Source organism: Schistocerca nitens, chromosome 1 (assembly GCF_023898315.1).
Source record: "Schistocerca nitens isolate TAMUIC-IGC-003100 chromosome 1, iqSchNite1.1, whole genome shotgun sequence".
NCBI classification, from domain to species: domain Eukaryota; kingdom Metazoa; phylum Arthropoda; class Insecta; order Orthoptera; family Acrididae; genus Schistocerca; species Schistocerca nitens.
The window spans coordinates 298,101,072-298,127,705 of NC_064614.1; the positions used below are offsets into that span (position 1 = coordinate 298,101,072).

Sequence of the window (26,634 nt, forward strand, 5' to 3'; positions counted from 1 at the left end):
TTGTGACCTCAACTCATCCTCACGATATTCATCAAGGTTTTGACAAAAAATCGTGAAAATTCATGGGAAGATCCCCAACAGTTCGATACTTGAATGACATAAAAAGTACGCTTTAGCTGAGTGAATTAGTAGCGCTAATAGCTGTAGCCACTATCATCATTCATTCAGCGAACTAGTTTTTCGAAAAAATAGAAACTATTATTTTGTAACTCCTCACGGAAAGACCAGTTACTAACAACCCAGAAAATTTAGTGACTAGTGAAATCATGGTTCCTCCACGCCATAATTCGTAGGTAGCGGTCATCCACTGAAGTAGTAGCCCTTGGGCGGCCTGAGCGAGGCATGTCGTCGACAGTTCCTGTCTCTCTGTATCTCCTCCATGTCCGAACAACATCGCTTTGTTTCACTCTAAGACGCCTCGACACTTCCCTTGTTGAGAGTCCTTCCTGGCACAAAGAAACAATGCGGACGCGATCGAACCGCGGTATTGACCCGCTAGGCGTGGTTGAACTACAGACAACACGAGCCGTGTACCTCCTTCCTGGTGGAATGACTGGAACTGATCGGCTGTCGGACCCCCTCCGTCTAATAAGCGCTGCTCATGAATGATTGTTTTCATCTTTGGGCTGGTTTAGTGACATTTCTGAACAGTCAAAGAGACTGTGTCTCTGATACACTAACCACAGTCAAGACCTATGTTCAGGAATTCTGGGAGTCAGGGTGATGCAAAACTTATTTTGATGTGTGTATTATGTTCTGTCAGTCCCCTCCGTACACTTAGCCCTCCACTCAATCTGATGCAACCAATAAACTACTCGATTTCATTCTATTCTGACACAAAATAGACGAAATTCCAGAAGAAACATCATATTTTTTAATTTGATGCAGAAAAGATAATTTTTATTTTAGGTTTAGAAAATGAAATAAAATAATGATTAAGGGCGACCACTCATTATAAGGGGGAAATCCGAATCGAGTCTTTCCATGCATGCTGCTACGAGAATCATAGGATTAAGTATACAGAAATTTAATATTGTTCGAAGTGGCACGCTATTATCGCCTGACAAAGACCATTCATGCCTATTCACATCATTGTGATCACTTTCAAAGATGTGGAAATATTGTGAACCGCAAAGAAACATCAAACGGAAACTTTTAATTTAAGAGCTTTGTCACAATACCAATCACAATGTTACAACTGTCCAACCCGGACTGGTCATCAGAGGGAAAGTAAATATCATACATGATTAAACCAGGAAAAAGTCGAAATTTGAGCACTGTTGAAGCAAGATATGGACCAGTGTGTCATTCTTGTTTCCTTTCGTCAGACGCAGCCTGTGAGGTCTCAGACCCTAGAAGAGATAGACTTCTGGAAAGCAAACTGTCGAATTTCTGAAGGAAAAAAACTAAATATATTTTGCCTTTGCAGATACATCGATTGTGCAGCTATCACGTGAGGAGTAAGTTGTATTGCAGCGAACATAGAAAGATATGAAATAAAGGCTTCCTTTCTTTCTCCTCTAGTACAAGTAACGTAAGATAGTTTGATGTGAGATATACTTTCAGGTACAGGGTATAAAGTGATGAGTACAAAGGCAAAGAAGGCACTGAGACATATCCTCACTGCAAGTGTACGTATAATAATGCGACGCCCAGAAAGTGGAAGTGAGAATACGTACTTAACGTTATTGATTTCCTACTCCCCTCTGGTGGGCTCCTTCCCTCTTGGTCTGTCGTTCCTCCCACCACACCCTTTAGATTCACACATCTGATATATTGTATCAGCTGCGTGATTTCTGTCTTGTGATTGACAGTTGAAGCAGGAAGCTTCCTATTTGCAAATCGGCAAATTTCATGGTGTGAGTGCCGGTTTTATAGTTTCACTATGTGAAGCCTGAATATTTTTCCAGAACACTTAAGTAAAAAAAATGAAATTTTCCTATCGTCGTACTGGAAGGTAGCTCCAAGCGTACAAACCAAATCAAAGCAGCAAGACATGAACACCTCGTGGCAACGCGAGGTACGAGCAACAGAATAATGCTCCACTCCGACAGTTGCTGCCACCTGTTGGCGCAGAGCGCAACTAACCGCGGCTTCTGCGTTTACTCAGCAAATACTGTCCGCGTTTGCCTTCAAAATGGATTCAATAAAACAACTTTGTATGTCATGTAAACAGGATTTCCTTTGTCCCTCAGGCTAGCGTTCGCCACGAGTATTAGTCTGCACTTAATTACGACCTAGTGGTCTGCAATGAAAATTACAGTCTGTTAAACTACCGGTAAAGCAATCTGGCTGCGCTGTTAGCAAGTAACAAGGTAAATCTGCTAATTTCGCATATAATTAAGCGGCACCAATGAGGTGTAATGTGCGATATTGTCTGCTACAAATGATGTCTAACAGCAATAATGGGACAACGTTATAATTTGTCTTTAAGCCTTTCGAGGCAGACGACTTGGATGTAGCTGCGTGTAGTTCATTTTAGCACGCTATTTTAACGAATTTACATGCAGCAAGAAAGCTTAGTTCTATATCGAACCCCAGAGCCCCCTTCACACTATCTGAGTCTTCGTTAACTACAGATGTAGCATAGAACTGAAGCACTTTTTCTTCACTCACTCTACCATCTCTGTGAAAATAAGAAACAACAAACAGCTAATACATGGTAAACTGGCAAGCACCCTGTGCTGTATACACCAAGATGCATTCCTAACAGGCAACAACTGCTACATAACTAATAGTCCAAATTACAGCGAACCAATATTCATCGTACATTCAGATGTTTTTTTCTAGAGAAGTGTTTATACGTCGTTGTTACGTAAAGGTATCCCAAAAACTAGAACTGTATTAAATATTTCGCGTCCCAGTAAGGTACCCACGTATGGCGTTCGTTGACAATAGGAAATATTTTCGTGTAAATCTTTGTCAAGATTTGCTTAACTAAAGCTCGTTCTTCAATGAGTAGCTACAGAGTTACAACGAGCGGCCAACCATATTCACTATAGGTTATTGCGTGTATGCAAACTGCCTGACGAAGAAGTGTAGTTCTGAACCTGGAACGATATTTTTAATACAAATCAAATACTACATCTATTTAATGGGTGACTCGTGAGTTGTTTTATTTTCTTTATTTAAAAAAAATTGTTTTGAAACTTAGAAACGTTGTTGATCTTTTTCACTTTTTATGTAAATCTCCATTCCCTGTAAACTTCAGCCGTAAACTGTGTAGAGAGTCTTCTTCAACTAAAAATTTATTCCTGTAACGTCTCAGAATGAACCAAGAAGTAACTCTCACGTCTCATACGCTTTTCTGTGGCGCGACAACAAAAAGTTTGTGTTACAGGTTTACGTAAGTTTCGAGAGTATGCGTAAGGTATTGACATGTGATGTTTACTGTTGCAGCGCTAAACGAGCCAACCATCGACTATGGCTTCCAACGCCTTCAGAAACTCATCCCCAGGCACCCAGGAGACCCGGAGAAGCTGCCAAAGGTTGGTCCATATAGTTCCTGTTTTGCACGGACAGTAGACGCAGAAATGTGAATTGAGAAAGGAGATGCTTCGATCCACATCTCTGGCTTTTTGTAGCTGCAGTTGAGTATTGTAGACACCTTCGCATCGTTCCATTATGTTGGAACCCTCTCTTATTTTATGTCAAACTGCTAGAAGCTATGCCAACGACCTTGCTACAGTGGTAACACCAACCCCCGTCGTATCATCGAAGTTAAGAAAGCTGACAACGGCCTGGAGAGCGGTGTGCTGACAACATGCCCCTCCAAATCCGAATCCAGCGACGCATATCGGCTGAGGGTGACGCGGCAGTCGGTCGGTACGTTGACCTTCCGAGGTCTGTTCGAACAGAGTTTAGTTTTATTGGAAGCTGTGTTCCTCTCAGACGTTTACAGGCGCCCCCTGTAGCTTAAGCTGTCCCACCTGTACGATCGTTATCATCTATTAACAATTATTACGCCCGAATTAAGGCTGCTTGCTTCAATCTAAGAGTATGCGGTACTCGTTTCTATAAACGAGTATACTTAATGGACCATTTGGATATTATATTTTGGTTCGTATTTTTCAGCTTCTCATTGGAATACTGAACAGTTGCAGAAGAATATTCTCAGGATCTGATACCAAGAGTCACATTCCACCAATACAGATTCCTCCTACGTGTTCGTACCACGACTTCAACAACCGTGGCACAAATGAGAGAAGCGCTGGCAATAGAGCTTAATTAAAAATCAGACTCGTATTTTGCGGCGTCATTCTTGCTGGGCTACTGCTGTAATTGCGGCTAGGTAGCCGAGCAGGTGGTAGCGCTACTCACTGGGAGACCACCTTTTGTGCGCATGCGTGATTTACTCGTCACATTTCAGCGGCGGCAGGGGCTTTTGTGTCCGTCCTCCGAAATACGATGTCAGCGTTGCGATAACAATTATCTGTCCCGCTTATCGACATCGTTTAAAGTGGCTTATGTAATCGATTGCACGGTGGGCAGTTTGTTTGGTTATGTTTAGTGGGATCATCAATATAAACAGCCGTGCCTGATAAGGAGGGCGCTACGTCAGCGTCGTCGATGGCTGGGTTTTCGACGCTGCCAGCGTGCGCTACTGGGCGTCATATATTCAATACCGTGAAAACGAACCATAACACGGAGATGCATTGCTTTTTTTGTTTTCTTTTTACAAGGGTCTTCTTTTGATACGGCAGGAGAGGCGCTGCGAACGATGCCGTGCTGTTAGCAAAGGCATTCGCGTCGGTCGTCTGCTGCTATAGCCCATTAATGCCAGGTCGCCAGATTTCGCCTCACTGTCGTAATGGATACTTTCGTCTGATGTCCACATTAATTTCTGCTGTTATTTCGCGCAGTGTTGCTTGTCTAGCACTGACGACTGTAAACAAACGCTGCAGCTCTCGGTCGTTAAGTGAAGGCCGTCGGCCCTGCCTTGTCCGCGGTGAGAGGTAATGCCTTAAATTTGGTATTCTCGGTACACTCTCGGCACTGTGGATCTCGACTTCCGAAATGGAATTTCCCATGCTTCTAGCTCAATTTTTATTTTTCGACACAATCACTAATGAAGGCTGTGCTTTCTCTTCCGGGTCTGTGACGCTGGATGACGATTGTGATGATGAGGATCATGACCACACATAGTCTGTTGCAAAAATCTCTGTACATGATTGGCTATACAGTCACCAGATATATAGACAGGAGACTGAGCTGGAAGCCTTTCTCTAAGGCACGTGTAGTAAACTGAATAGCTCATCAGTATGAATACCATACCTGCCAGACATGGTTTCCCTATATTCCGCAAAGATAGCATCCCAATCCGTCGTATGGTGTCTTTATTCTCAGCTCCACGTTACAGATTAGCCAGAGAGTTAAATGACCTGATCAAGATAAAAACCAAGTTTAATCCTATTCATTATATTTTTAATTTAGTTGGCTTGGTAAACAAGTTAAAAGACATTCAAATCCCTCCTAGTATCAGACTAGTTTCTTTTGAAGTCAACAGCTTATTCACTAATACACATGTTCAGGAGTGCCTAAACATTCTCACACACTTACCAGATAAATCAGAATTTACCCAGTTGTCACAGATCACATAAGGTTAGCTACACAGACTTGTCTGACATAAAATAATTTCCATTTCAATGGCAGGATATACAAACAGCTGGATGGTCTTTCTGTTAATCCCCTCTCAGTCCACTTCTTGCTGAAATCTACGTGGAAAATTTTGAAAAAAAGTTTTTGGCAAATAATTCACTCTTCCAAGATTGGATACTGCTTTAGGTGTGTTGATGATGTGTTGTGCTTATGGACAAGTACTACCAGAAAACTTCAAAAATTCCTCGAGCAGTTAAATTCTAAACATATGGTTCAAATGGCTCTGAGCACTATGGGACTTAACATCTATGGTCATCAGTCCCCTAGAACCTAGAACTACTTAAACCTAACTAACCTAAGGACATCACACAACACCCAGCCATCACGAGGCAGAGAAAATCCCTGACCCCGCCGGGAATCGAACCCGGGAACCCTGGCGTGGGAAGCGAGAACGCTACCGGACGACCACGAGATGCGGGCATTCTAAACATAACAGCATAAAATTCACGATGGAGTTTGGGGGCAATTGCATAAATTATACAGATCTAACCACAGACATCAGTGATTATATTCATCCTTTCAAGATTTGTATGAAGCCTACCACCACAGATATTTTACCGCCTGCCAATTCTCGACACTCAGTGACCTGTAAACATGCTGCCTTTCATTCAGTGACATATCACCTAATATCCATCCCCATGAGTGAAGACAACTTGCTAATGAAAGTAAATGGAATGAAACAAGTACCATCAAACGTTGGTGGCCGCCATTATGCAGGAAAAGCAGAAACAACAGGTGTAATCTCTTCTTTACCCTGTTCTGAACTCACCACCTCAACAACGCAATAAATGTTGCACAGTTCCATATTTAGGAAAAGTGTCAGTGGATGTAGCCAGAAATCTTCAATCCGGAAACTTAAAAACATCATTTTATGTGCACAGCACTGTTGGACACTTTTTTCCCAATGATAAAGACAACACTAGAGCTCGAAAAAAGAGTGATTATATATATGGTGTTACAGAAAGGTACGGCCAAACTTTCAGGAAACATTCCTCACTCACACACAAATAAAGAAAAGATGTTATTTGGACATGTGTCCGGAGACGCTTAATTTCCATGTTAGAGCTCATTTTAGTTTCGTCAGTATGTACTTTAGTTCCTCGAATCACCGCCAGTTGGCCCAATATATATATATAATTACTTGTAATTGTGGCACATTCTATATAGGCCAGTCTGGAAGGGCAATATGCACCCACGTGAAAGAACACCACAGAAGTTGGAAACTTAGAGAAGGAGACTCTGGTTTTGCAGAGCACCTGGTACAAGGTGCAGCATGAAATATTACATCACATGTATAAAGGAAGGAGAATGAACTTCGTTGAAATGATGGAATTTAATAAACATACGTCCATCTACCCAACCTAGTTACTGAGTAACCAGCCACATTTCCCTCGCTCGTCACTTCTAACTGCAGATACTACCACTCATAATCCCATCAAGATCATGCTGTAAATTACCCCTCGTAGTCACATGTCCCATTTTTCCTTTATTTCAGTTACTAAATTCTTTTGTTGTGTTAAAAAAATTACTTTTGTAATCCTAGCTCTTCACTTACCTGCTTTATCTCACTAGTACACTGTATATGTTAGTAATTTAGGACCTATTAAAGACAAGTTTATTTTGTTCAGCAACACCCATGGAACATGTCACCAAAGTTTATCGTTAAATGTATTTTCTACTATGAACAATTTTTGTAATGTGTATATAGTTTATTGGTTAATGTGTTACATATCTTATCTTATTTAATTAACCTTGCATCGCATTTATACTGAAATAAAAATATTTCTAAATTTAAGGTTAAAGTTTTCATCTCTGGAAATGGGAATACTGTGTAGCTGCGCTAGTTTAAAATCTTTTATACAAAAAAATTCACCCTATATTTATCTTTGTACCAGATGATGACATAGCAGTCGAAAACCAGTGTCGTGTCTGTTTTCAATCATAATGAATATCTGTAGTTACGATGAAGTTGATTACATCCCATCACCACTATTTTGCTTCGTGTAAGATACACATATAGTCAGAGACTTGTAGTGCCTCCTGCACACTGGGCACTCAGTGAGCAGAGTGGAGGGAGGATGGTGAGGGTGTGCGGTGTGCCCGCAGGAGATAATCCTGAAGCGCGCGGCCGACCTGGCGGAGGCGCTGTACAGCATGCCGCGCAACAACCAGCTGGGGCTGTCCGCGCCGCGGTCGCCGCCCGCCGCCGCCAACGGCATGCCCTCCGGCTTCAACACCTACACCGGCCAGCTCGCCGTCAGCGTCCAGGACGCGCCCTCCGCCGCCCAGTGGACGGAAGGTGCGTACGCACGTACGTTCACCTCACCACACTAAATACTTCTCATAGCTGTTGCTAACATTAAGGAATTGTACCGGCATGTCCTACAAACAAATATCAACACACAGACAGAGATGTTCACCTGAAGGAAATAGGGTCGAGTGAGGTAGCGCGGCAGTAAGGCATTGGACCCGCAGTGGCAACGACGTCCTTTCAAATCTCCAGCCATCCAGATTTAGGATTCCTTAAGCAGCTTAAGGCGAAAACCGAGATAGTTCTTCTGAAAAATACACACCCGTATTCCTTCGCCAGACATTGCCCTTTCTTCTAACGGTATCGCCATTAATGAGATATTGAACCTTATTCTTCCTTCCCTCTGGGGCAACTAAATTCAAATAACTGTATGATCTAATCTGATGCTCCAGAGGTTGATGCTTCTAAAAATGCATCAAGAGTATGGAATGTGACTACGTAAACTTCTCCTGTGTATTAACCGATAATATTTTCGCCAGGTCTAAAGTCTGATAGTACACACGCTATGCACGATGTTTCAGTGGTCCATCAATGGCTGAGGAAGTCTGCTGTCTCAGAAAACCTTAGTCATCGAGGAAAAACGTAAGCTATACTGCCCAGACAATTCGTACCATTGATGACAAATGCGCTGAATGCTATCATCATACGGGATTTCTGCATCCAGAGAAATCTGTGACGGTGAAGCACTGTCTAACCGAGGCACACAGAATATTTTATAACGAGAGCACCCGTGCGAAACTTTCGCACTGTTTTAAATAATGACAGTAACTGGAATTAGTGAAGTCGTTGGGCCAAGGGTAGTTGTAGGAATGAAGAGAAAAATCTGTAAAAATGAACCAAACAACGAGAAATAATAATCATGAATTTATGATACATCCTTTTATATAAATTTCCATGTGTCCAGAAATGTATTTTGACTTCGAAATGTTTTCCCCGGCTTGTACGAGGCGTAGAGATAAGGGAATGTCAGTAGAGCCGCGTAACGCCTAACTATAACTCGAACATTTCAGTTGTAGTATGCACGTTAGGCCGTAGTAGCAATTGGTAAATTACAATTCAAGGTGACAATGACAAATATTTTTGTCCTTTCGGAAAGTATATTCATTTAGAAAAGTCAACTTTTAGGACAGCCAGAGAGTAATGAACTAGTGTAGCGCCGTGTGGTTCTAGGTGCTACAGTCTGGAGCCGAGCGACCGCTACGGTCGCAGGTTCGACTCCTGCCTCGGGCATGGATGTGTTTGATGTCCTTAGGTTAGTTACGTTTAATTAGTTCTAAGTTCTAGGCGACTGATGACCTCAGAAGTTAAGTCGCATAGTGCTCAGAGCCAGTCACTAGCGTAGCGGTCGCACTTATTATCTCTATACGACAATGCTGCATGCAAATTATCCATTTAATAAGTATTTTAAAACAAATAAAATGGTATTTGTAATAACACGAAAAGGTTGAAGTTGGGCATCCTTGATGCCCTTTCTCCTACAGTAGTTAAAAGTTTCTTTTATATTAAAATTTTCCACTAATACTAAGCTTTACCGCAAAATCCGCATGCAGTGTCAGAATCTGGCCAAAAAGCCTTTCCAACAATGCTTCATTCATTCCTGTACGACTAATTTTCGTTGGGAGAAAGCGATCTTACCTTGAGAAATATTTATGATGAGACACAGATAGTGGGGCAGCTATTAGGAATGTATCTTGAAGGAATAAATTGAAATTAGACAGACAGATATTGTTATAAGTGGAGACTAGGGCTCTCCTTTAAGTAAAATGTGGAGTCGTGTTTCATCTCATGGTTAAAAAACAACGGTCTTCGGCTCGGCTGGCAGAAAGTATTGACCCACATACTCAGTAGCGATGTATCGTTTCTACAAGCCTCCACCAAGGAGACTGTGCCTTTTATACATTTCTGACGTCTTTCAACAACATAAATTAAATTATAACTGTGCTGGAACGAAATTTTCGTGCCCAGATAAATTGTCTGTTTCCCGATTACTCCGATCACATGTGAGAGTTTCATAGGAAGTGGAGGACCACCATCATTCGGGACGTCTATTGCAACCAGTGCGGTCAACTGAACGTCCTCTAGTTACTCAAGTAAGGTACTATCTAAGGAAACAACAAGTGCGTATTTCCTGCCATCCGCTCATCCGTATCACGGCCTAGAAACCTATAACCTATTGCGCTATACTTCAGTCTGCTAGAATAGCGAGCTTGTAAATTTATTTCCACTGCACCTTGTGGGCTGTCCCATGACGGCGATGTTTATTGATGTTATTGATTTCATTTCGCATAAATGGAAATGAGCATGTGGCATCGTTGGCCGAGAGGCCCCTGCGGGGAAGTACGGCCGCCAAGTACAATTCTTATTTCAGTCGTCGCCACATTGGACGACTTACTTGCCGGAAATGAGGATGAAATGATGATAAGGACAACACAACACCCAGTCCCCAAGCGGAGAAAATCTCCAACCCGGCCGGGAATCGAACTCGGGCCCACTTGCATGAGAGGCGAGCACGTTACCACCCAGCTAAGCAGGCGGACTCACATATAGTATGGCTTCAACATCATATAACTTACTAATAATGGCCTCGTATTACGATTGGTATTTAACAAGTGGCAAAATTCAAGGCGTGCAGCATTGACTCCAGAATGGAGATGTTGCATACGCGGCGCTGTAGGTGAAGTGGATACAGCTTTTTGTGGGAGTTAAAAGTCGTCACATGTTAATTGAAAGCCTATACCTAACGATGTTAACAATGTTCTGCTGTTCCTAGGCGTCTTATTGAATCTCGACTCACATGGAAATACAACTGGATAGTGCGTCGATATTATACAAAAAGGTAGATCTATTAAATAGTGCCGACGACATTCTTCAACAATGTGAAAAGCACTGACATTGCAAAAGGCGTAATCATATTCCATATCTACAAATTTATCATTAGTGACAACGTGTGACATTTTTAACCAGTTACTTGATGTTTAATTCTGACGCAGTCGCAATCTTTAGCATTCATACAGTCGCAGCTACGCACAGTCACCTGCCAGAAAAGGTTTTGTGGTCGACTCCAGGGGCCTTGTTTCGACTTAGATCTTTCAGTGCTCTGTCAAATTTTTCTCGCAATCTCATAACTGCCATCTCATCTTCATCTGCGTCCTCTTCCCTTTCTATAATATTGCCTTCAAATTCATTTCCTTTGAGCGCCCTTCTATATACTCCTTCTATTTTTGAACTTTGCCTTCTTTGCTTAGTATTGGCTCGCCATCTGAGCTCTTCACATTCGTATAGCTATTTCCCTTTTCTCCAAAGGCCTCTTTAATTTCCCTATAGGCGGTATCTATTTTCCCCTAGTGATATATGCTTGTATTGCCTTGCGTTTGTTCTCTCGCCATTTCTGCTTACCCATTTTTCACTTTCTGTCAATCTCGTTTTTATTTACCACTATTTTCTTCATTCATTTTTTAAATTCAATATCTCTTGTGATATCCAAAGATTTCTACTAGTTATTGTCTTTTTTACAGGTTTGGTCCGTTGCTAGCTTCGGTATTCTATTGTATTCCTTTCCCCTGTTTCAGTAAATCATTGCCTAATGCTTCCTCTGGAACTCTCAACAGCTTCCGGTCCTTTTAACTTACCCAGGTCTCATCTCCCTAATTTTCTACCTCTTTGCAATATCTTCAGGTTAAATTAAGGTCAGAGTTCACATCTGTTCCTGAAAAAATCTTACAGATTAAAATCTGTTTCCAAAATCTCTGTCTTACTGTTATATAATCAGCGTGAAACCTTCCGGTGTCTCCAGGTCTCTTGCAACTTGTTTCATGATTCTTAAACGATGATTAAATTCTCGTATACACTGTACAAAATTCTACTCTGTGCAAAATTCTAGCAGACGGCTTCCTCTTTCATTCCTTTTCCCCAGTCTATATCATACTACTATCTTTCCTTCTCTTGATTTTCCAACTACCGATTTCCAGTCCCACATCACAATTAAATTTACGTTTCCTTTAACTATATGAATAATTTCTTTTATCTTATCATACATTCTTTCAGTCTCTTCATCTGAGGAACTAGGTGGCATATAGACTTATACTACTGTGGTGGGCGTTGCCTTCGTGTCTATCTTGGCTGCTATAATGGTTCACTATGCTGTTTGTAGCAGCTTACCAGAATTCGTACTCGTATTTTCTTTTTCATCATTAGACCTACTTCTGCGTTACACCTACTTCGTTTTGTATTTGTAACCCTGCACTCACCAGACCAGAAATCCTGTTAATCCTGCCACGGAACTTCACTAATTTCCACTACATCTGACTTCAACCTATTCATTTTCCGTTTTAAATTTTCTAATCTACCTGCTCGATTTAACGTCCTAACATTCCATGCTCTGACCTATATGATGCCAGTTTCTTTTCCTGATGATGGCAGTCTCCTGAGCAGTCCCCACTCGGAGGCTCAGAAGGAAAACTATTTTACTTCCAGAATACACTTTAAGACAAAACAGACGACGCACCACGAAGGAATTATCCGAATAGCACGAAAATCGGTAGATATGATGTATACGCGCAGCCGTTCAAATGACTGCAATTTCAGAACAAACGGGATGATTTATTCAAGAAAAAGAGCTTCAGAAAGTGAGCAAGTCAATAACGCGTTGGTCCTGCTGAGGGTCATCGTGCACATTCTATCCCATTGGCGCGTTAGATCGAGAAAATCCCGAGCTGGTTGGAGGTCCTGCCCATAATGCTCCAAACGTTATCAGCAACCTTGCTCTCCAAGATTGGGTTTGGAAAGCAAGATAACAAGAAGTACAACTTTCGCCATGTAGAGCCAGGCATTGTCTTGCCGAAATGTAGGCGCAGGGTGGCTTGCTTGCCACGAAGGGCAACAAAACGGGACGTAGGATATCGTCGACGTAATGCTGTGCTGTAGGGGTGCCAATCAAAAGGGTCCTGCTATGAAAAGAAGCGGCACCCCAGACTGTCACTCCTGGTTTTCTGCCCGTATGGAGGGCGAGAGTTAGTTTGGTATCGCACTGCTCTCCGCGGATTCTCCATACACGTTTCCGGTAGTCCTCGGGGCGTGGTTCCAATTTTGGCCACCAGGTGCAAATCTGGCACTGTGAATGCAAGAAAGAAGTATAGAAATGTTTCCATGTGTAATGGATTAGGAACGGGACGTGGGCAGAAAAGATCAAAGTGAGAAAGGTTTAATATCAATATTATTACTAACCGCAGCTTTCAAAATTTGTTCAATATGAGCTCTGGAGATGTCGACGAGATGCTGTATAGTGCACATTTTCACCTGTTGGCCAAAACTGTAACTAAGTTTTTTCCAGCGTAAATCTGTCCCTCAATAATACATTAGCATACGTACCAAATTTCGCTGCCGTACGATAATTACAGCCGACGCTGGACATCAATGAGTAACTTCACTTTAATTAGAACCACCCGGTATATTATGAATATTAATGGTCCTATGGCACTCACTTGAGGCACGTCCGAAATTTGTTTTGGATTTGGGGACTTCTCTCCTGTGAATCAAACACTGGTCGATGTGATGTTTCATACTCACATGTCATTTCTCCATTAAGTTGTTGAACCACTTTCATTCCAATTGTGAAAAAGATAGTTCTTCGGTGTTTAGTGTTCTGAACATTCACTGCACTTGTGCTCTTCTCTCAGTTTATCACTTCACATACTGCACTCTGTCCTACGCTGATGATACTTTTCTCTAGTTTTAAAATACATATAAAGGCTGTTTCAGCAAGACATTTTTCTCTGTGACTTAGATAGGTGTAAAACCTTCTTTCAAGATTCTTAAACCAAGTGTTAGCAATGACTAAATTATGTTCTGTGCAAAATTCTACCAGGCAGCTTCCTCTTTCATTCCTTACCCCATATCCTCATAGCTTTTTGCCTTCTCTTCCTTTTCCTATTACGGAATTCTTGTGCCCATCTCAGTGAAATTTTCGTCTCCCTTTACTAACTGTAAGAAGGTAAGAAGCATTACTCTTTCTGTGGAGTAAAGAGTTTATTTAGTTAACTTACAGAGAGTTACAACAAAGAATTATAATTTTTTCAATAGAACATTTCTATGACGTAGCTAATGTTTTTAAATTAACTGTGTACAAATCAGTTTAAATCAAATTTCTGTTAATTTCAGTTAAGTAGCTAAGAAACGTTGGAAGTTGTAGGGATGGATACAGCACGCTGTACATGGAGTTGCTGGTGTTGCGGAGTGACAAGCCTCCTCCATGCGTTGTCTGAAGCCATGTTAGAAGATGGAATGTGTGCTCACACTGCCGTATACAAGGCAGAGGGGAAAGCACAGACAAATGTGCTTCGGTCGGCCACGAATAATGGCGTGGTATAAAAATGGTATACGCATCCAACGATTACGATGACTTGTTGCTCACACTTGATGATAAACAATGACTTTGAGAAACAAGTAGTTTGAGAAGGCGCGGCGGTAATGGGCGAAGAGCAGCAAGAAGTGAGTGTATGTAAGTGTTTGTTTGAGCTGCAGTACAGCACGATCCGCAAGTCAGTTTACTAGAAGTTGCTGCAGTCACCGGTGTGAGATTTACACCTGTGTGGCGAATAGATACGGCCACAAGTTTCGCACGTACCACCTAACACTGACACAGGAGCTGCGAGGGGCGATTTCCATTGGAGAGACAATTTCTGCGAATGGGCTGTGAATAATTTCACTCTGGACGCTTTACAAAGTGTTATGTTCTCTTACGAATCCACATTTACAAATTGCGGTGCAGTGAATCATCATAATATGCATTGCTGGGCGACAGAAAATCCTAGATCTGAAGCGTGAAAGGAGGTTATCCATTAACGTGCGGTGTGGAGTCCTTGGAGTAGCAATCATCTATCCACACAACTTCAAACATCTTGGGACAAGTCAGATACTTCGAGTATTTAGCGTCGACAATTTATGTGCCGTATACTGGTGCAGCACGATGGTCAAAAAGCCATTTCTGAACCTGAAGTTGTACAAGAACTGAATAACAGATTTCCTAGGACATGGTTAGGACGCCATAGTCACCAGAAATTACCCGCACGGTCGCCATTTCGAACATCAGTAGATTTCTTTTTGTGGGCATATTTAAGGAATCATGCAACTTCCTGTACAATTATAGCATCCATCCCTAAAACTTTAAACATTTTTATCTCAAGTACTGAAACACTAAAAACTTGATTAAACTGACTTATACTGTCCTACTTCAAAAATTGTAACTCTTTACTGTAATTCTCTAGGAAATCAATAAACCGCATGGTGTCCATAAATTAACTTTACTGCTTAAGCCTTTAATACATTTAAAACTACACTAGATATAATAAATTGTTTTGAACATTTGAAAAGATAAGTTTTGTTTCTTCATTCATACATATTAACGTGTGCACACTTAGTGGCGCAGATAACGTCTAGTCGGGATTCCGTTTCTCTTGACGTATGATTCAACAACTCCATGGGGAATGCGTGTCTTGAAGTCCTATTAGCCTCTAACCACGGTTCAGTACACCAGATCCTTTACAAAACATCTTAGAAGGAAGCCTAGTGATGTGACGGCAGGGGATCGTGTCTGCCATCGAATTGGACCATCTCGTCAAATCAGCCTCTCCGGGAACTTTTCATCCAGAAATTGATGGACATTTGGGGACCAGTGGGATAGTTCCCCATTCTGCTGGAATATGACAGCAGCGTGCAGGTGTCCGAATTGCGACACAGCAAACTCTTGTAATATGTCATGGTAAACAATACCGTTGGCGGCAGACTCGATGAAATAGAAAAGACCAATGACGCAATTGTGCTTCAGTCCACCCCAAACATCGACCCTGGGTCTTTCTCTCTCCATTTGAGGTATAACATGTTGATGCTGTGGATTCCTTATTCGAACGTGTTCTCTGAGTCTACCGCAGTGGCATGCTTCAATAAAATCTCCTCGGTCAGGATAGAACACTCGATCAGTCACTGATTTCAACTCCGAAAGCTACCGAAAACTTAAGTGTTTTATCCCATATACGAACGTTAAGACGATTCAGTCTGTCGGATACGTGAAACCGGAGAACCAAACATTTTCGAAAAATTCATTGTTTGCATAACATATCCACTGCAAACTGTTTGCGCTGAGGTTTTCCTGTAGGCTTTAATGACTGAAGCACCAGCACCTCGTAAGGATGTAGCCGTAAAGTCTTATCCAAGACATTGTGCACCGTTGTTAGTCTGTTTTCCAGCTCTCTGGCCGCCGTATGCGGAGATTTTGTCGGACTCATTGCAAACGCTTGCCGACCCTTCTCCACGTTGGCGCCTAAAGCATACGGACACTCTCCAACCCCTCCTCTTTTTATGGTGAACACTATTTGTTTCCGTAAATGATGTATGCCAAGTCCGAATAGTTGTTCGAGACCGTGGTTGCCTTCCGTGCCGTGTTCGAAAGTGTCGATGAACTTGGGTATCGGACGTCGTGTGTATTAACCAGGCCACTCTCAGAGCTTTGACCGACCTGTGGTGTGAACATTTTTCAGGTTTTCAGGTTCAGTTGTACATTAGAATTGCTTCACCTGGAAGGTAAAAATTTTGAGTTATCTAATAACTTGTTGAAAACCATTTGTTAATATCTAGTATAGTTCTAAAGTTATTAAAACATTAAATTATAAAGATAATTTATGGACACGTGTAGGTTCATAGCTCTACAGAAAGAACAACGTTTCTTATGTTTATCTATTCGAATGAATATTCCTTTTACTTATCATTTTGAAAGTTACAGGGGAAAACAACACCCTATATGTTTAGTGCATATGTACGCTACAGTTCATTCATATCACTGTCATGTGAAACTGTATTGTGCCTACTGGGGCGACATCTACGGTCCTGTCAAATGATCAAATAATCGTTGGAGAGTTTTTTGGGAATGTCGGACGGCCTTGCATTTAATTTGGGAGGGTGTGCAGCTCGGTGGCTTTTTCGCTGAGGTAAGACGACGTCTCTGTTTACCGGTAGGGTTTCTCTTGTAGAGGAGTACGGCCGCGCGCAGAGCAGCAGCGTGTCGCCCCGGGGAGGCGGCTACGGCTCCAGCGCCTCCACGCCGCACTCCTCCAACGGCGGGGGCGGCGGAGGCGGCGGCGGAGGCGGCTCGTACGGAAACTCGTCCGGGGGCGGCGCGGGGGCGGCGGGCAGCGCGGGCGGTGCGGGCAGTGGGGCGGCCGGGGGCGGCGCGGCCGTCATCAACGGCGCCGCCTACGCCGCCTCCGCAGGCGGAGCCGCCCTCTCGTCCATGGGGTCGCCCTCATCCGCCAGCCTCTTCAACTCTTCGCCCAGTGAGTAGCCACTCGCCCCCCACCCCTCCGCTACTCACTTCCTGCAACTACGAAATGACTTAAGCTAACATCTTAACTTTGGTTAAATTACGATAGTAATAAGTTTCAGACCCTCCACTGCGCGTAGTTTATCACTCCTATGTGAACTCCTGCTTCATCCAGTAAGATACCACCTTGATCGATGCTCTGTAGTGTTTCCAGCACGATAGGTAACTATTACTCAGTAGGCCTCTTACGTATTACTAGGCTGCGGCATTACTCGTATTTCTCTTGCCTCTGATATTGAGAAGAGGCAAAAGGCCGCGCGGTTGACTTATTTCCGCGGATTACTTTCGTGCATCTACATCATGTGACGTGTACAGTAACTTTACAATCAGTGCTTCTCAAGTTTTCTTCTTCCGTAGCCGCTAAAAAGAGCGAAATTTTACATTCAAAAATCACAGTAACACGTAGGACATTAAAATTTTCGACAAGAGAAACACAGTGTGACGTGATATAGTTGTTATGAGAGTGAAATCGCATTAGATAGGTGCAGTGTTCGGGTCCCCGTTTGCCATCGAGATTTAGGATTTCTTTGTCTCTCTAGAGAGCACAGTCTTAAAATTCGAGAGGTACCTTTGGGAAAGCCACTGCAAGTTTCTTGGCCTTTCCGGGCCCAGTACGTGTTTGTGCTCTTACTCTTAAAACCTCATCAACAGCACAATAAACACTAGTCTCTTTTCGTCCTTTCTCAATCCAAACGAAACTGCTTCTTGAATGTACCTCGAAAAATTTCATACTTTAGTTTCATTTTAAGGACAGTCTTCCGGCTTTGTAATTCGTGTAGAATCTTAATCTTGCATCTGCGTCGTTGATAGAGAGGTTTTTAGCACATTCCATGTCTTTCATCTGAGATAAATTCTACTCAGGGGTGCTGGTATCGCATAGGCCTTTATAATGACACCACACAACTTTGCAACTGTTCCGTGATACCATGCGAGGCTGTAACTTACGTCGCAGGTCAAGAGACCAACTATACTGGGCAGAGGAATTTCAGTAGCCAACGATCCTGTATAATCCGACAGAGCACACTCAACTGAAATGTTTAGTCAACAACGTCACATTGTGCACAGACGCACTCACTGGAAACTGCATTGAAATTATTATAATGTCTTCCTGGTAGTGGTAAAGGTCGCATTTAAAATCTTTGTATCATTGTGATGCCCGAGCACTTATTACGTGGTGCAGCAACATGACATGAAATATTCTCCGTACAGAAACCATCACGTGAAAAACATAGAAAACCGTACGGCAAATATATTAGTACTGCTAGCGTCACAGGAGTTGTGTGGCAATGACGTAGGATCAAATTGCTGCAGGGGAGCATGTTTGATTGATACGTACTGTGTCGTGTATATATAAAATTTGACAACAGGGAGGCGTCAAACTGACAGCGGTTAGAGCCTAGCTTTCAAGACAGCGCGTCACATTAGTGCTTGTGTATAGAACTGAAACATCAATGTGTGGCCAATAACCGGCGAATATACAGTAATTAATTTATGCCCCGGTTATTGGCCACACATCGTGTTCCCAATTCGATACGTGAGCACTAATGTGACGCTCTGTCTCGAAAACTAGGCTCTAACCGCTGTCAGTTGGACGCATTCCTGTTGTGAAACGTTATGTACATACGTCACAAAACCTACCAAGCAAACATCCATACCTTCAGCAATTTGATGATAGGTCACTGCCACAGAACCCCTGTGGAGCTAGCAAGTACTAGTTATAAATGAAGCTTACCCCCCTTCCTATGAATTGTAAATACAGCTTAACCCCTTCCTGTGAATCAGTCTTACATTCCTGCTTTATGCAGCGTAAATGGTTTCTTGCAGTTTCGCAGCACCTACTGTGCTTCGGACCTTGCAGCACGCGGTCTGTGACCTCATAGGGGGGACTTGCTACTGGACTCTGACTCACATCTTACATACGTTACAGCTGGCACACTACTGGCGCCAGTTGTTATTGGTGGGCAGCCTTGTAAGCGTCAGGATGGTCCAATGGTCATTGACACTTTAAAATGTCAGGAGGACGAGTCAAGATCAGGAGAAGGGCGTTGGGTACGAAGCACCAGTTCCCCCACACCTATGTAATCAGAAATGGAGCAATATAAACATCATACTTGATTTAGCAATAACTCGTGCAGTAGTGACTGGTGGCGTTTCGATGATGTGCGTTGACGCCGTGCAACAGAGCCTTTGTCAGTATAAGACAAGGCGGTGTGTTGGCCTACGCAGCCTTGTGAGCACGTCGCTACTTCAGGCGTTCCGCCGATGGCAAAGTGAGGAAGCGCCGGAAGGGCAGCCTCCAGCAACAGGTCAGCTTCGGGATGGACGCAGGTGTGGGCTGCGAACCAAGGAACCTTCGGAGGTGTCCACGAGTCGGTTGTGACCCCAGTCGGATGGCACTCTTTCAGGTATCACCAGCCTCAGGCCTAGGAGCCGCTCATGGACCGACAGCTGGCAGAGGTGGTAACTATTTGTAGACGAGGCTTGGTGACGAATATCGGGCCGACATGTAGCGTGAAGTAGTTCACGGTGTTGGCAGCAGACCACAACAGATACTGCTAGGCTGGAGCAGCTAGTATTTACATTCGCTCACCTCGGTTTTACGATCACAAAGCGCCACTTTTGGACAAGTTGATAGCCCGAGACAACACAGTGTGAGGTATCCCCGCGCACGTCTGCACAAGGTTATACTCCAGTTAAAACTGCTTTGTGATTGACAGAGTGAAGTAGTGCGGGGCGGTGTTGCCGGCGTGCAGCCAGTCAAGCTTCAGAAGGCGCTGCACGTACTTACAAAATAGATAACGCAGCAAACTCCAGAAAGAATTTTGATTAGGTGGCGTCTTGCCCCTGCCATTCATCTTGCTGAAAAATCAGTCACAAAGCAATTTAAATCGGAGTATGGTGTCTTGTATTGTGCCATTTCAGCATTATTACGGCCCTCACAGCGGAATTTCCCAGGCAGCAGGCTGCTGTTGTTGCAGTGTAAAATAAAACTAATAAGAAACAGAGCTGGAAAACCCAGAAATACGAGTATTATACTTCAATCTGGCCAAAAAGCTCTCTTGAGTGAAGTGCACTTGTAAGGCACTAAAAGTGTGGTCTGCGAGGTCAAATCAGTATCACGGGGATAATGTTTAGTGCAGGATGATGCAGCTCTGTGGAGATCGGTGTTTTATGCCTTGTCGATATGTTGTGGCGTAAATGAATTGAACATGAATTAAGGAATCAGTTGCAGCGTTTCTGAGTGATTGACGAAATTATACCGATGACCACCTCACTCAAAAAGTTAGGATGAATGGGATAATTGTTTGAAGCTAAGAGAGAAAGAATGAGGTACCACTACGTCATAACACTGTGAGGATTGGAGCCGAAGCGTCAATAGCCTTGCTTCTCGACCTGAAGCTGAAGAATTTTTGTGGCGTCATGAGAGCATGTGTTTTAGTGAGTTGCCCAAATCCGTGTTTCAATGATGATAACCGTTCCCCTCTCTTATGCATTCTTTTCTAAAGGAGTTCGTACGAAAAAGATTCAGTCCAAATGAGCGTGGAATTGAAAAACAGCCGAAGAGACCCAGAAGAGGAATTGCCATTTGATTTGATCCACCGCCCGCCAGATTCTACATCGAATACACGGAAGAACTAGCTCTTTTCTAGCAACGGCCTACCGTGCGTATCTCCAGCAAAAGAGCTTTTCACGTAACTGATATAGGCCCTTCCAGTCTTTAAGGACAATCATACGACAATTACATCAATCTGTAGTAGGATTACGAAACATTTTTGTGCTCGAATTTCTGGCTACTCCACTATATGAATCATTGTCGTTCCCGTAAGAACTAATTCAACCGAGCGTGTGATACTGGGATTGATCTACTTGTCTACTAGATCTATAAGGCTATATGTTGCAGAGGACAAGGCAGTCTTTCATTTCCTGAAAGCCTTCCATTTAGCCTCGCAACGTCGTCTTAAAAGACTGACTTTTGGTCTTCAACATAAAGAAATATAAGGTAATCGACGTAAATAGATGTAATCAGCCGACGTCATTCATATGACTACACGATCAGAGACCAGACACTCGAAACAGTAGCAAACGTAAAGTGTCTGGCAGCCTTTCTACAGAAGAATTTAATATGAAATGATCGTAGGAATCTCCCTATATGGAAAGCATACAAAAGAACACAGAGTGAAATCCAACAAAAGAATTCCAAAGAGGAGTAATTCATCCACGAATAAAGAGTTCTACAAACAAATACAAATCGTTCGAGTACTTTTTGCGCGTTGTAATTCGGAATGAGAGCCTTACCAAGCTAGATTAACAGAAGAGAAGAATTACTATTCACGTATGTTTTCAATCAACATGTGAACGTCACATAAATATTGAGCCAGTGCCTCTGAGAGGAAAAAAAAAAGAGAGAGAGAGAGCGAGAACCACACACAGAGCACAGAGATCGCTGTGATCCTTACTCTTACTATAAATACATTAGACTACTAGAAAATATTACTTAGTCTTATATCTAGCGGAATTCGCACGAGAGTAAAATTATACAGCGTGAATCACCTAAAACCTGCATCGTAAAGATTGCAGAATTGGAAAGTGCTATTAATGTGCGGTTTTCACAGAATTGATTAGTAGTAAGGGGCTCGTATCGTTAGCCAATTAACAGACTGTAATAATACTTAGAAAGTGTATTTTTTGTGCAAACTTACCCCTTTTTAAATGGAACAGTGCCTATTGACATTAACAAACTAAAAGTAGCTTAAATTAAAATGTCAGTGGTGTTCGTTGCAGGATACTAGAACGAGTCGTTTACGTTATATCGTATTTACAAAAGCTCCCACACCAACACATTAAAGAATACCACAAGCGCATACACTAGTTATGTGGATTACGTACGGTAACGAGACAGTTGACTATCACAGGTTGTGTTCAAAATTACAACCGGCAGCGGCAATACACGCTTCCTGTCTAGAATGGAACGACTGCTGCACGCGTGCTAACATTTCAGCCGAGATGTCCGAGCAGGCTGCAGTAATACTTGTTGCACATCACATGATGTAGTTGGTACATCCCAGTGGACGGCGTCTGTCAGCTTTCCCCACAGAAGAAAGTCTACAGGCGTCAAATCCATGGAACAGACCTGCCAAGGTACAGGTCCTTTGCGTCCAATCCAATGATTTGGGTGAAGACTGTAGTACTCCGTGCACTATGGGCGGACTGCCATCGTGTTGATACCACAGGTTCCTTCTAGTCAGTCCATGGACGCTAACGTTCCACTTGACGAAGCCAGCGGGGACTGTCAGCAGACCAATAGCGCACGTTCCGGCGGTTTACCTGGCCATGATTGGTAAATGTGGCTTTATGCTTCATCACTAAGCAAGGAGACTGGACTCGCATTCGGGAGGACGACGGTTCAATCCCGCGTCCGGCCATCCTGATTTAGGTTTTCCGTGATTTCCCTAAATCACTCCAGGCAAATGCCGGGATGGTTCCTCTGAAAGGGCACGGCCGACTTCCTTCCAAATCCTTCCCTAATTCGATGAGACCGATGACCACGCTGTCTGGTCTCCTTCCCCAAACCAACCAACCAACCAACTAAGCAAGGAGAATGCACAGAACACTTACCTGACTCATGCCACTTCCTCGTGCGATTACTCGGGAGCTAGCGTTCGGATCAACAGCAACAGCAGCAAGAACATTAATTTCCCGCTCTTCTATCGTCAGTTTTTTTCCTTCTGTTACGTTGTCTAGGTCCACACTACCAATGGTAACTGGTTAAAGAGGTTGATACATAACTGCCGAGGTGGTTGACGTCTGTTAAGATGCCTTGCCGCATACACCGTACAAGAACGAACTTCATTCTTCCTGCACCCCCCATACGCCATGAGCATGTCATCGTTTCCTGCGTTCATAAATACCATCGTCTGCTCATGACCTACTGCTTGGACTGTCACACAATAACTGATTAGCACGTCCCAATGCACTCAAGGAACACCTTAGCACATTGTAAGCAAACATAACAGCATCGTTCCCAAAAACTACGCTGGTTGAATGGCACAAACAAGTGTGTGAGTGTGGAAACTTTTCAAAATACGATATCTCATAACGACTCACACTAGAACCCTGCGACAAACACCACTGACATTCTAATTTATCCTACTTTTGTTTGTTAGTGTAAAAAGGAACTGTTCCATTTAAAATGTGTATATTTGTATAAAAAAATACGCTTTCTAAGTATTATTACAATCTGTTGATTGGCTAGTGATACGAGCCCCCGAATATCAATGCATTTTGTGAAAAATGCACTTAAATAGGATTTCCGCAATAACTGCGATGCTAGTTCTAGGTGATTCTACCTGTATTCGAGGAGCGTTCAATAAGTAATGCAACAATTTTTTTTTCGACCGATTTCGGTTGAAAAAATGCGGATTTGCTGTACGTGATCGTAGAGTATTTTCGCTTCAGCGGCTAGAGTTTCATGAATTTCTAATAGGTACCGGCGCTATACGTAGCCTTCAAAATTGCGTCTGTAACGGACGTGCGTTCAGGGCAGAGAGCCGTTATTGCGTTTGTTTTCACGAAAAATCAGACCATCGCAGATATTCATAGCCTCTAACAGAATGTCTACGGAGACCTGGCAGTGAACAAAAGCCCGTTGAGTCGTTGGTCGAAGCGTCTGTTATCATCGCAAACTTGTCCGATCTCAGGCGTTCCGGCTGGCCGCACGCAGCTGTGCAGTGTTGGAACACGAGGGCACTCTCATTCGAGGTGACTGAAGGGTCACAAACAAGCGCATTGCTACTCAACTGGATGCCTCTGCTGGTAGTAATGTCGCACTCGTCCACCAGTTGCAGTTACCAACTCTGAGTACATTGTGCCACCGTCAGGAAACTGAAGAAACGACTTCATCATTTTCGTCGTCACAAAAATGCAAGCGAACTACTACCTCTCCATGGCAAAGCTAGGACTCGCAAAACTCTGCTCACAAAACTTCAATGTATTGTTCTTTCTCATCCACCCTACATCCGGGATCACGCACCTTTCGACCTCCATCTGTTTGGCACAACGAAGAAAGCACTCCGCAGGAAACAGTACGTGAGTGAAGGGTAGGTTATTGATGAAGCAAGACTTTGGCTCCGACGTCGACCAGTAGAGGGTACCATTTGAGCGGACACGCCCTCCCAGTAAGGTGGCGTAAGGCCGTCGCATTGAACGGAGATTATTTTGAAAAACGGGGTTTTGTGGTCAAAAGAGTGGGGAATAATAATGTGTATTGAAATCCTGAATAAAACCAACCTGCTTGTTGATATACCTCGATGTGGACAGTTGAAAATGTGTGTCCCGACCGCGACTCGAACCCGGGATCTCCTGCTTACATGGCAGACGCTCTATCCATCTGAGCCACCGAGGACACAGATGTATAGCGCGACTGCAGGGACTTATCCCGTACATGCTTCCCGTATCAACAACAACTGTCGGCAGCTGAGGGTTTCAGTTAGGCATCATTTATTCCAGGGAAAAGCTGCACGGTCATCAACAGTATTCTGTTCTTTCGAGAACAGTTACTGTCTTCACATATATATAAAAAAATGTGTTGCATTAGTTATTGAACGTCCCTCCTAAATCTGGATTTACGCAGGTGGGTGCTGATAATCCCTTTCCGTGTACAACCCGTGAATGGAGCTGCAAGAGGGAAAATGATTCTGATGTACATTGTGCGAGCACCCTCATGCTCACACTCTAATGTGACTTGCGGAAGACAAGTCTAGATGTTCACCACTCTTTCCGTTAACACTATCACGCATGCATGTGAATTTTCTTTTAAGTTAGCTACTTGTAAGTTTTATTTTGGTCTGTATTTCAGAGCTTTGCTAATGTCAGTGATACACAGTGATATAATGATAAGCGTTGTAGTTTGTATTGTAGAGCGAGTGGTCGATGTGTGTGGGTGTCGTGTCGTGAGCGTGCACCTTGACTGTTCTAGTCTTGCCCGCGCCGGCGCCCGCCGGCTGTCAGTATGAGCAGAAAAGCGCGTTCGCGCCGGTCGTGCGCCCCAGTCCCAGCCCCACCCCCACCTGGCCGCCCCCGCACCTCGCCGTCCAGTGCTAGCCCCGCCGCGAGCCGCTCGCGGTGAGTACCCTGCCTGTCGGCCTGACTGACTGCTGTGCGCACGCTACCGCTTCTCTTCTGTCCCTCTCACCTCTCCTGTAACAGCAACAAGCTTCTCACATCCAGTCGCACGGGATGCTCAGAAACAGCTACAAAAATGCCTGTAAGGGTGTAGCAGGGTAGGTTGTCCTGAGAAATACTTGTTAAGAAAAAAATTCTATACGTTGCGCGTTTTCGAGTTAATAAGCACTGGAATTAGCCAGTCAGGCCGTTGCACGCGCCAGTTCAAGTGGCCCACCGGAGACGGTGTCGCCAAAAACGTGTTCTTCAAACCCATTAAGCTACTTATATGCTAAGCTCTTGTAATAGCAACGTACATTTACAAGCCTGTTGAGTCTACATGACTCACTTCATACGCACTGACGATAGCTATACTGTATCTGAAATCTAGAGCTTCAGTAACGGATTGGGTGACGGCTGTTTGCTGACGTCCTTCTTGTTTGAGTTACATCACGGTCGCTGTGCACAGCTGTTGCAGTGGAATGCAACCTGATGAATCTCACGTCCGCTCCTCCTCAATACCTTCGTCTTTGTTCGGCTTACTCTTAATCCGCGTTCTGTGCTCCTTGCACTGTTCGTTCCTTTCTTTCTCTCTTTCACAGAGGGTAGCAATGTCAACAGCCAAGCTTGCCTTTGATATCTTTTACCATGACTTTGAGCTCACCTTTGAATGTTCCTTCATTGCTGCTTCGATATACACACCGAATAGCAGAGCAGGAAGGCTGAGTCCCCCCCTCAGCTTATGCCCTCTTATACCAGAGCACTTCTTTTTTGGTCCGCCATTCTTGTACATCTCGTATGTTACCCATCTTCCCCTACGGTGTATGCTTATTTTTCTGCGTATTTCAAACATTTTGCACCACATTACATTCACACGAATGCGTGGTGTCTGTTCTTTCGGACATGTCAGCTGCATTGGGACTTAATGCAGAGTCAGTGCGACGAATTAAAATGTGTGATTCACTTAGATGGGCAATTAATTCACAACCTTCAGTGCGGATGCACAATTATTTTCGACCTCCTGCGGGAATCTCAGATTAGCGAGCATGGAGGACATGATAGGCGGTGCTAGATGAGAACTTGGCTCGCCTGGGAGGCGTGCTGAGATAGTCTGCGCAAGTGTGATGAACCCCGT

The 26,634-nt window shown here is 43.5% G+C and overlaps 1 protein-coding gene across 1 annotated transcript in view; it reads left to right on the plus strand.

Moving 5' to 3' along the window:
* The window catches only part of LOC126235517 (transcription factor collier), a 600,438-nt gene that overhangs the window by 568,707 nt on the left and 5,097 nt on the right, over positions 1-26,634 (plus strand). The window contains exons 11-13 of the mRNA XM_049944238.1: positions 3,400-3,488; positions 7,765-7,957; positions 16,990-17,292. Of these exons, the coding sequence (XP_049800195.1) occupies positions 3,400-3,488; positions 7,765-7,957; positions 16,990-17,292 (585 nt within the window). The remainder of the gene's footprint in view (positions 1-3,399; positions 3,489-7,764; positions 7,958-16,989; positions 17,293-26,634) is intronic.